We start from the raw sequence: 11,031 nt of genomic DNA, 5'->3' as shown, positions 1-11,031 counted from the left end.
ACAAAACATCAAATGTATTCAACAAATATGACCTACGCGTTAAATAATTGTCCATATATCTATGACCAAGATTTTTGTGTGGGTTTCGATATTTAAAAAAATTATAGTCTAACAGATGTATTTGTTAAGGTGGCCCTTCACGTCTTGACTCACAGGCTAATGACGTCATGTTGATGTTTGGGGGCGGTGACATTATCGTGCCAGTTGTAGTGGCTGTCGACGACTTCTGCACACTGCTTTCACTAAAGAACAGATTATAGATTCACTGGACAGGATGCTGCCCAGATCAGTTCATAGTGGAGTGACAGAGTTATAGTAATGTTGTAAATGTCAGTTGCGCCGTAAGAGAAAATAAAGATACCCGGCGGTGGTTAGCTTGCTAGCTACAGTAGGTTGCGTAAATCTACAGTACTGCACTATGCTGGTACCTCGTTAACGTGGATAACCCGGCAGTAAGCACGATAAGGATTTCTATCTAGCAGGTAAGTAGGTTATTATTAATGTCTGATTGCTATGTTAACCAGCCAGCTAGCCTGAATGATTGCAACTGCCTCCCTGTCACCGATGTCCTGTTCATCATCTTCATTTTATTGTTTTGCTAGCTGCCTAGCTATGTATGTGACCTTTGGAAGAAGTGAGCTAACGTTAGTTTACTTGAAAGGCTACATTCTGATATCCCGACATCAGCACTGTAGTCTAGCTAACATCGCTCTCATTTTGGTCCTCATAGATTGACAGTAACTTTAGCTATAAGCTCTGACATTGGACTAATGGCATTAGATAGGGTAGCTAATGGCATTAGTCAACTGTCAGATAGCGTTAGTCAACCGCGGTCCATGCTCACCAAAGTAAGTATGTTTTATTGGTCTCTTCCCCTCTCTATAGACTCGGCTTTACACCTGAAATTAGCAACACGGCAGGTTCCTCTGCCCTCCCTCCACCCCCTTCCGAACCCAGGGCAAAGGTCAGCAGCTTGATGTCCCAGGGCTCGATGGAAGGCGGGGGTCCATCTCAACCCGCCCCCACCATCACCGTGCAGCATTTGTCAGAGAGCCCCCTAGGAGGACAGGTGAGTGGACTGCGACAGGTGGTTTGAGCCTTGAGTTATCTGAACACACATTGTTGTTGCCATAACTCTTCGTGGCATGACTTCTACTCTAGTGTGTAACGTCAACCACTGGGTGGTTCTGTAAAGCTGTGTAGAGGTCAGATGTTGGGGGTGTTCCTCCATAGGCCTGACCCATGACACAGTTAGCTTACTTAGGCAACACCTTATGATTGGTCAGTTACAATCGACCTCCTTATTGCTATTCAAGTCTTCATATACATTCACTAGTTCAGAAGTTTGAACTCTGAAGGACACTGCTCTGCTGTATGTTGTGTGTGTGTGTGTGCTGTGTTTTTCTCAAACACCACTGATGCATTCTCCTTCTGCTCTGAGGCATTGGAATGGCATCTGTTGGATAGAACGGAGGTCACATTATAGCTCTGTGTGACACAACATTGCAACATAAACAGCAATAAGAACACAGATATGAACAGCAAACAGTGACATCAGAGATTCAGGAATGCCTCCAGTGATCACCTGACGTGGTCCAAATGACATCATGTTCATGTATTGTGTGTGTCAGGATAGGGTGAAGTTTTCCGTACGTGCTGTGATGATACAGTTGTAAACAATACACAGTGTTTTCAGCAGTAGTGCAGAGTATACAGAATAATACCTACGGACAAAGTACTTTTTGGACAAAGTACTCATGGACACACAATTTACCTACCTATGAGCCTCTTGTAAACCATTTAGAGAATTTTACTGGTCTATAAAGAGACTGCAGTATGTGGTAAGGAGCACAGTAGTAAACTGTAATCCAGTTGAGCAATGCCAAATGCAAATTTCCTTATTTCTCCCTTTATAATAAAAAAAAATCTTGGCCTTTTTTTCCTCACTTTTTTTTCTTATTTTTTCTTTACCCTTTTACCCAGCTCTCTTACCAAATTCACATTGTTGCCAGTGTATCTGGCGATAAGCTTTCTGATTGGGCAAGTCATCTTATTGTTTGGTAACCACAATGACCCCATTGACATGGCGCTGTAGTTTTTTAGAGGTCTGTACAAGTCTCTCCTTGGTCACAGACGCAAGCCTGCACGCTCAGAGCACACAGCCTGCTAACACAGGGACAGGGTGAGCCAAACTCCATTTGTTTGTGTGTGTTTTGAGGTATGTACCTAGTGTAGTATGTCCACATGCCGTGGAGGGGAGAGGTTGCTGGGTCATGCACAGAGAATAATACATGTCTTTGTGCGACTGGAGGGAGATGCGGTCCTCTCTGCCCCCTGCCCTGCGTTCCTTGTCCCAGGATCAGATGGGCCTTTTCAGGGAAAGGCACAAAGGACTCTGAAGCTGCCTCAATTATTAAAGCTGACCCTCGCTGTGGCTCCTGTGAGCCGAGCGTGGAGATGGCGTTGTCCTGAGGGAGAGGGGGACGTTGTGGTCTCTCTGATCATGACGTCACCATCCCCGGACAGGTCTCTCCTTGCGTGACTCAGTCAGTATTTGTGTGATGTCATCCTGCAGTCGTCACTGGCGATGGATGAAGTCTCCCCGTCCTCCACGTCCTCCTTCGAGATGATTGACGTGGAGTCGGCCCCGCCAACATACCAGATGGTGCAGCCCCATTGGTTCTACTGTCGCCGTGCCGATGACAAAGACTCGTGGCTCCCCTTCAGCTTGGAGGACTCTGGGAAACTGGAGGAGTCCTTCGCTAATGGTAAGGGGACACACTCACAATCACAATCACACACGCACACAATCACCACAAACTGCGTTGAAAACATCACTAGGAGAATCTGTGTAAGTGTGTACGGGTTAGAATCAGTCATTGGTAGAATAGATAGATGGAGTATCAGAGCAGCTGTGGTCATTGCTGGCCTGCAGCCTACTGACACACAGCCAGCTCTCCAGACAGAAACCCACAGACTGGGGTAGGATTTCATATCGCCCTCCACTATCACTTTCATCTCTGATCATTGATTACTTCTTTACTGGGTGTGTTTGTACTCTTGTACCTCTGACTATGTGTGTGCACATCTATGTATAAATATGTGTGTGTGTGTGTAGGAGGAGAGGCGGTGGTGGCGGTGGAGGGGGAGAGGTACGACGTGCGTGTGAAGGAGAGGAAGCGATACGCCGTGTACTGGGAGCAGGCTCCCTCTGAGGTGCGGCGCTGCACCTGGTTCTACAAGGGAGACAAGGACATCAAGTACCTCCCCTACCCTGAAGACTTCAGCAGCAGACTGGAGGTGAGAGTCTGTAACACTGCTCTGAGTCTAGACGTACTGTAACACTGCTCCGAGTCTAGACGTACTGTAACACTGCTCCGAGTCTAGACGTACTGTAACCCTGCTCAGAGTCTAGACGTACTGTAACACTGCTCAGAGTCTAGACGTACTGTAACCCTGCTCTGAGTCTAGACGTACTGTAGCACTGCTCAGAGTCTAGACGTACTGTAACACTGCTGAGAGTCTAGACGTACTGTAACACTGCTCAGAGTCTAGACGTACTGTCAGACTGCTGAGAGTCTAGACGTACTGTCAGACTGCTCAGAGTCTAGACGTACTGTAACACTGCTCAGAGTCTAGACGCACTGTAACACTGCTTTGAGACGCACTGTAACACTGCTTAAAGTCCTGTTCTTTATATCTGAAGCCTTGATTAAAACCATCCATCCTTCTCCCTTATTTATCCTTTTCTCTTTCCTATCATTTCTCTCTCTGTCTATGTCTCTCTCTCTGTCTATGTCTCTCTCTCTGTCTATGTCTCTCTCTCTGTCTATGTCTCTCTCTCTGTCTATGTCTCTCTCTCTCTCAGGATGCGTATATGATCGCAGTGACTCTGGACGAGTGGAAGAGGAAGCTGGAGTTCCCCACAGGAGAGACCGTCATCCTGCACAACCCCAAGGTGAGACCTCTCGGCTCCTCTCTCCCCTGTAGCACATTTCCTCTGGATCGCCTGGAACTTCCTGCTTCACCTGACCATTCCTGACCCCTCCTTCCTCCAGCTCATCATGCAGTACCAGCCAATAGCATTACAGGAGCAGTGGGCCTCCACCCCCTCGGAGCAGACACGCCCACGCACAGTCAAGAGGGGCGTGGAAAGCATTGTGGTGGAGATTCCGGAAGGTACGTGTGCCTTTGAACTCCAGTTGCGTGTTTGCGTTTTATATCCTTCAGAGAGAACATACAATGAATTGTCATCTTACTGTGTGTGTTGTGTCCCAGGTGAACCAGAAAAGATAGATCATCTGGTGTTTATGGTCCATGGTATCGGCCCAGCCTGTGACCTCCGCTTCAGATCCATCATCCAGTGTGGTAGGCCTGTGTGTGTGTGTGCACGTTTACATTATATGTATAACATCTCTGAGAACATTTAAATGACCTGTGTGTGTGGTTCTGTTGACCGTTTCTCTGTGTGTCTCCAGTGAATGACTTCAGGAGCGCGTCCCTGTCTCTGCTGGGCTCCCACTACAAGAGAGGCCAGGAGGACGGCCTGGTGGGCAGGGTGGAGTTCCTGCCTGTCAACTGGCACAGCGCCCTGCACGGAGATGCTACTGGGGTGGACGAGTAAGAGCACACACACACATGTTCTCTCTCTGTCTCTCTCTCTCTCTCTCTCTCTCTCTCTCTCTCTCTCTGTCTCTCTGTCTCTCTCTGTCTCCCTCCCTCTACTTATGTCCCTCTCTCCCTCCCTCTACTTATGTCTTTCTCTCTCTCTGTGTGTCAGGGACATCCAGAAGATCACCCTCCCCAGCATCAGCAGACTGAGGCACTTCACCAACGACACCCTGCTGGACCTGTTCTTCTACAACAGCCCCACCTACTGCCAGACCATCGTGGACACGGTGGCTGCCGAGGTCAACAGGCTGCATGAGCTCTTCAGACAAAGACACCCCGGCTTCACTGGAGAGGTGTCTGTGGCCGGACACAGCCTGGGTGAGAGACACAAAGAGAGACACAAAGAGAGACACAAAGAGACACAGAGAGAGAGAGAGTCTACCATTCTACAGTACACACACACATAAACACTATCGTTCTACAACACACACACACACACACAAACACACACACACACACATAGATGTTCTGCGGAACACACTCAAATGTTGAACCTCCATCTCTCCCCCCAGGATCACTCATCCTGTTTGATCTGCTGACCAATCAGAGGACAGAACCAGGAAGAGCAGAGAAGGAGGAGGTACTGGGTATTGTAGTTCCTGTTGTTTCTATGGAGGAAGCAGCTCTGACAGATTGAGATTAGAATGAGCACAGAGACTCCTACAGTGACTAAAAGTAAAATGTTCGACCACTTCAGACAGTAGAAGTGTGTGTGTGTTTGCAGTCACAGAGCAGATTACTGTCAGCTGGATCCCACACGTACGTCGTGTAGGAAGTCAACCTTCTGAAACTGACCTAACGGTCCCCTCTCCTCCCCCTGTCTGTTCCCTGTCCAGGACCCCGCCTGTGACGACCCCTGCCCTCTGACCTGTGACGCCCTGGAGCAGGCTCTCATCCAGCTGGGCCTGCAGGAACACCTGGCCACGCTGCAGAGAGAACACCTGGACCTGGACTCACTGGTGGGACTCACACACACACACACACACTCTCTCTCACTCACATACAGATACAGACACTCTCAAATGCAAACACACACTCAGTTACACACACAGTGTCGCTCACGCACGCACACATACATACATTCACTTACACACACACACACACAGGCCCAGTATTTTGTGTGCTGACCCCTGTGCTGACCCTTGACCCCTGTGCTGACCCTGTGTGGTTGTGCTGACCCTTGACCCCTGTGCTGACCCTGTGTGGTTGTGCTGACCCTTGACCCCTGTGCTGACCCTTGACCCCTGTGTGTGGTTGTGCTGAAGGCCCTGTGTCAGGAGAGTGACCTGAAGGAGCTGGGCATTCCTCTGGGCCCTCGCAAGAAGATCCTTACCTTCATCAGGAGGAGGTGCACTATGGAGGTCAGACTCTCCGACTAACGCTCTGCTCCAATTGGACCTGGAGATGGACCTGGTACTGACCGTGTGTGTGTGTGTGTGTGTGTGTGTGTGTGTAGGATGGTAGATCAGGCACTGTACTTCTGGCCCCTGGACTCCAAGCCCCCTCTGATGACCCCTCCCCCTCTGGCAACGATCACCACGGTAACCCGTTTCTCTCGGCGACGGCACAGCAGCAGCGCGAGTACATCAGGGCCCTGTCCACCACCAGTGCTGTGGACTACGAATACTTCGACGTAGGCATCGGACAGGTAACACGCTTGTGCAGACACACACACGCACACACGCACACAGACACACACAGGTGTGCTCGAGGCTGGGGTAGTGGCTGTACATAGGGCTGTAAGGCCTAACATCCCCCCTCCTCCCCCTCCTGCTTCTCTCCACCCTGCCTGCCTGGACAGACCAACGGAAACATGGCCAAGGGACAGGTCTGTCTCCCCTGAACACACACACACACTCGCACACACACACACACACTGCCTGGGTTTCCCCCCTGTGAGTGGTTGTTGTCCCCTGTGCTGGTGTGATGGTCCTTGGCTGTTTGCCTGGAGATCGTGGCTGTGTTGTCTGGTCCTTTAATCCCATTGGACGGCCTTCATGGATGTCCTCCACCACCACTCATGTGGACTGGTGTGACCTCACTGGTCTAAACGTGTTGTCATCCCAACGGGAATCTTATCTGTTTGGCTTCTAAAGGTTAATGTGAGGCTGGAACACACTACTGATTAGAATTTGACTATATACAAAATAACCTCCTTCTCTCTATCGCCTTCCCTCCTCTCTCTCCTTCCTCCCTCTTTCTCCTCTCCCTCCCCTATTTCTCACCCTTGTGTCTCCCTCCCTCCCTCCTCCAGGTATCCATTAACTACCCCCAGCTGGCTTTCCACCCCCAGACCTTCTTTGCGTTTGGTTCTCCCATCGGCATGTTCCTCACGGTGCGGGGCCTCAAACGCATCGACCCCAACTACACCTTCCCCACCTGCAAGAGCTTCTACAACATCTACCACCCGGTGAGGACACACACACACATACACACACACTCATTTGGTCTATACCCTAGGGAGTCAGTTGGCTGAGCGGTGAGGGAGTCGGGCTAGTAATCCGAAGGTTGCCAGTTCGATTCCCGGTCATGCCAACTGACGTTGTGTCCTTGGGCAAGGCACTTCACCCTACTTGCCTCGGGGGAATGTCCCTGTACTTACTGTAAGTCGCTCTGGATAAGAGCGTCTGCTAAATGACTAAATGTAATGTAAATTTAAATGTCTATACTGTTGGATGCATTGACTCTGATGACCTCAGTGTCCTAATCAATCCACCCCCTTCGTTTTGCTCCCTTCGTCCTGCTGTGCAGTTTGACCCGGTGGCCTACAGGATAGAGCCCATGATCGTCTCAGAGGACGACCTGGAGCCCATGCTCATCCCCCACCACAAGGGGCGCAAGAGGATGCACCTGGGTACGAGCCTGTCTGACTGACTAACCAACCTGACCCACTGACCTGTCTAACTGATCTGTCTGTGTTTTTTTAACAACCAAAGTATAATATTCTGTGTGTGTGTGTTCCTTCTTCACAGAGCTAAAGGACAGTCTGACTCGTATGAGCACAGACCTGAAGAACAACGTTCTGGGCTCCTTGCGTACTGCCTGGCAGTCCTTCACCCGTCTCCCTGCGCCAGCACTCCCCCCTGTGGAGGCAGGAGCAACTACAGAAGAAAACGTTTTGTCGGAGGGTAAAACGACTGGCTACACTTGTCTCTCCCTGTGTGTGTGTGTGTGTGTGTGCGTGTCTCCAGATGTGTGTCTAACCTTTTCTCCTCCTCCTTTCCCTTCCTGTTTGCATGGTCCCTCTCCTCTCGTTTTGCTGTGTTGCTGTTGGTACCCCCCCTCCCCCCTTACTCCTGACCCCTGACCTTTAACCCCAGCCTCAGCAGCAGTGGCCTCTGTCTCCATGAGAGGACAGAGTAAGCCTGATATGTGGACTAAAATACTGGAGTGGCCTAAAGCTCTCCAAAAGCATTACTTCCAAGGTAAGCCAGTAGAGAAGCAAGCTTAGTACGCTCTACCACCTAACAACAGAAGTCATTCTAGCTTCGTTCTACCCACCGCCAAGCCCTCTGCACGGTGGAACATTCGCTACACCGCCCCCCTGTGGCAGGGAGTGGCATGGCAGCCTGTCCGCACTGCTTTTTCCCCAGTGACTGCATCCATACTGTGATGTGGGGCACAGCGACAGAGCTTCACCCTCCTGCTTGGCTTCCTTCACCTCCCTCTTCCCTCATCCTCCACCTCCCCCCCCTCCCTCTTTACCTGGAAGAACCGTGAGGTCACAAGCATCACCCACCTTCAGTACTTTACACAGTACTGCATGAGAACCAACCGATATATACAGGATGTATTGTGTATTGTCTGCTGGCCCATTGTGACATCCCTTTCATCTTTCTCCGCTCTGTAACTCCACCCCTCCTTCCTCCTCTCTGTGAAGAGCCCGGTCTCTCCTCACATAACTCCTCCCCCTCATCCAAACTGGTCTGTCCTCACAGAACTCCTCTCCCTCATCCAAACTGGTCTCTCCTCACAGAACTCCTCTCCCTCATCCAAACTGGTCTCTGCTCACAGAACTCCTCTCCCTCATCCAAACTGGTCTCTCCTCACAGAACTCCTCCCCCTCATCCAAACTGGTCTGTCCTCACAGAACTCCTCTCCCTCATCCAAACTGGTCTCTCCTCACAGAACTCCTCTCCCTCATCCAAACTGGTCTCTGCTCACAGAACTCCTCTCCCTCATCCAAACTGGTCTCTCCTCATAGAACTCATCCAAACTGGTCTCTCCTGACAGAACTACTCTCCCTCATCCAAACTGGTCTCTCCTCACAGAACTCCTCCCCCTCATCCAAACTGGTCCCCGTCGTCAGATCAGATCAATGACACTAGGACGCTGAGATTCACCTTATGTCTGGCTGCTTGTGATTGGTCGGTGGCTGACCTCTGACCCCCCCCCCCCACAGGTGTGCATGAGGAGGTGGAGTCTCCCATGTCTGGGGAGGAAGTGGAGGAGCGGCAGATTAAGGTGGGGATGTTGAACGGGGGGAGGAGGATCGACTACGTGCTTCAGGAAAAACCCATCGAGAGCTTCAATGAATACCTGTTTGCCATCCAGTCTCACCTCTGCTACTGGTGAGCACCTCTCCACTGTGTCCTGTGTGGTGGTGTGTGTGTTCTGGTGTGTGTGTGTGTGTGTGTGTATGTTGTTAACTGTGTGTGTTGTGGTGTGTGTGTGTGTTGTGGTGTGTGTGTTGTGGTGTGTGTGTGTGCGCCCACCAGGGAGTCGGAGGACACAGCTCTCCTGCTGCTGAAGGAGATCTACGACAAGCTGGGCGTGGCCTTCGAGCAGCCCCTGCTGTAATAAACACATCAAAGCCCCTCAGACCGTCGCCATGGTGACATGTTCTGGCAGTGTTAGCAGGGTTCACAGGATTAAGAACGCTTGACCTCACGGTCCTCAGGGTCCAGTCACACACCTGCTTCCTGATCGCCAGTAAACCACCACCTCCTCCACCTCCTCAGACAAGATGGCTGCCGACTCTGGTTCGGTGTTGAAGCTGTCCGTTCCGAACAGAAGAACGTCTCCAGGGGCCCACGGGACCTCACGTCTGAGCCACAGCCACAGCTGAAGGGCTGGGCTCGGGTTGTGTGCTGCTAGGGTACAAAGGGAAGCCTCCAGAGCTGTCTGACCCGCGTTTCTAACCATTACCATGCTCTTTTATCAGAACCTTTAGAATCTGTTTTATACCAGATCATATCTTCTTGCTTTGTATTGACTATATAATAATATATTTATCAACTGGTAATTATGCAGGGCCATAACTGTTGATGCGTGTGTGTGTGCGTGTGTGTGTGTGTGTGAGGTGCATATCTCCCGAAGGCCTCTAATGTCAGTCTGCACTTGACTATAAAAACTACAACTCCCAGGATTCCATTGCAATATGACACCTTAGTGGCATCGCTATTCTCTAACTGACACGGGAAATGAAGTTTACCTTGCCTTTTGATCTTGTTTTATATCTATTTATATGACACTTGTGCAAAGTAGTTAAACTATAGTAAAAAAGGTATCATGCGTCTTGATGGTATAATAACTATAATATAGAAAAAAGAGACACAGAGCTTGATAATGAATACAGCTATATTTCTCGTGTGTGTGTCCCAGTTCAAGCCAGCCTACTGTCCTGCAAGAGGTCAGTGTGTGCCAACTCAGCCTTGTTCCTCTTGTTGGGAACAGAAGGGCACTGGAACAGAAACGTTCCCCATCGTATGGGCCAGTGTTCTGGGGTGTTTTGGTCCAGCTAACAAACTTGACCATCCTTGCATGATTTTTATATGAGACTCCATCATGTACCCCTATTACTACTTGCTGTACTGTTTGTACTTCTGTGGCTGAATTGAAACACTTCCTGTTGTCTAATTGACTCTGATGTCACGTCCTGCCAGGTAGCCTGAAGGATCGTTCTAATGGCTCACATGATCAGACTCCCTCATTATCTTATGTAACCATGCTTTGCTGTCTTTACTGATTACACCCAGCCCATCTCACGCCTCTCCAGTCTCCTCCTTCCTTCTCTCCTTCTGTTCTTCCTGTTTCCTACTGTCCTGCCTCCTCTTCTCATATCCTTCCTGCCTCCTCTCCTCACATCCTTCCTGCCTCCTCTCCTCACATCCTTCCTGCCTCCTCTCCTCACATCCTTCCTGCCTCCTCTCCTCACATCTTTCCTGCCTCCTCTCCTCACATCCTTCCTGCCTCCTCTCCTCACATCCTTCCTGCCTCCTCACCTCACATCCTTCCTGCCTCCTCTCCTCACATCCTTCCTGCTTCCTCACCTCACATCCTTCCTGCCTCCTCTCCTCACATCCTTCCTGCCTCCTCTCCTCACATCCTTCCTGCCTCCTCTCCTCACATCCTTCCTGC

At 50.3% G+C, this 11,031-nt stretch overlaps 1 protein-coding gene across 2 annotated transcripts in view; it reads left to right on the top strand.

Moving 5' to 3' along the window:
• The first annotated feature begins 287 nt into the window (after positions 1 to 287).
• LOC136937944 (phospholipase DDHD2-like) overlaps positions 288 to 11,031 on the top strand; it is an 11,288-nt gene continuing 544 nt past the window's right edge. The window contains exons 1-19 of one of the 2 annotated variants that reach the window (XM_067231107.1): positions 288 to 482; positions 886 to 1,069; positions 2,576 to 2,768; positions 3,119 to 3,300; positions 3,869 to 3,958; positions 4,059 to 4,179; positions 4,279 to 4,368; positions 4,479 to 4,620; positions 4,781 to 4,989; positions 5,184 to 5,251; positions 5,508 to 5,630; positions 5,937 to 6,032; positions 6,128 to 6,319; positions 6,473 to 6,499; positions 6,926 to 7,081; positions 7,423 to 7,525; positions 7,644 to 7,799; positions 9,074 to 9,242; positions 9,390 to 11,031. The exon at positions 9,390 to 11,031 is cut by the window's right edge and continues 544 nt beyond it. In XM_067231107.1, the coding sequence (XP_067087208.1) occupies positions 977 to 1,069; positions 2,576 to 2,768; positions 3,119 to 3,300; positions 3,869 to 3,958; positions 4,059 to 4,179; positions 4,279 to 4,368; positions 4,479 to 4,620; positions 4,781 to 4,989; positions 5,184 to 5,251; positions 5,508 to 5,630; positions 5,937 to 6,032; positions 6,128 to 6,319; positions 6,473 to 6,499; positions 6,926 to 7,081; positions 7,423 to 7,525; positions 7,644 to 7,799; positions 9,074 to 9,242; positions 9,390 to 9,471 (2,292 nt within the window). In that variant the 5' untranslated portion in view covers positions 288 to 482; positions 886 to 976 and the 3' untranslated portion in view covers positions 9,472 to 11,031. The remainder of the gene's footprint in view (positions 483 to 885; positions 1,070 to 2,575; positions 2,769 to 3,118; positions 3,301 to 3,868; positions 3,959 to 4,058; positions 4,180 to 4,278; positions 4,369 to 4,478; positions 4,621 to 4,780; positions 4,990 to 5,183; positions 5,252 to 5,507; positions 5,631 to 5,936; positions 6,033 to 6,127; positions 6,320 to 6,472; positions 6,500 to 6,925; positions 7,082 to 7,422; positions 7,526 to 7,643; positions 7,800 to 9,073; positions 9,243 to 9,389) is intronic. The other variant, XM_067231108.1, reaches the window with a different exon arrangement.

The sequence above is a fragment of the Osmerus mordax genome, chromosome 28 (genome assembly GCF_038355195.1).
Source record: "Osmerus mordax isolate fOsmMor3 chromosome 28, fOsmMor3.pri, whole genome shotgun sequence".
Taxonomy (NCBI): Eukaryota; Metazoa; Chordata; class Actinopteri; order Osmeriformes; family Osmeridae; genus Osmerus; species Osmerus mordax.
The sequence above is the reverse complement of the archived record's forward strand: the minus strand, read 5'-3'. Positions and strand labels throughout refer to the sequence as shown.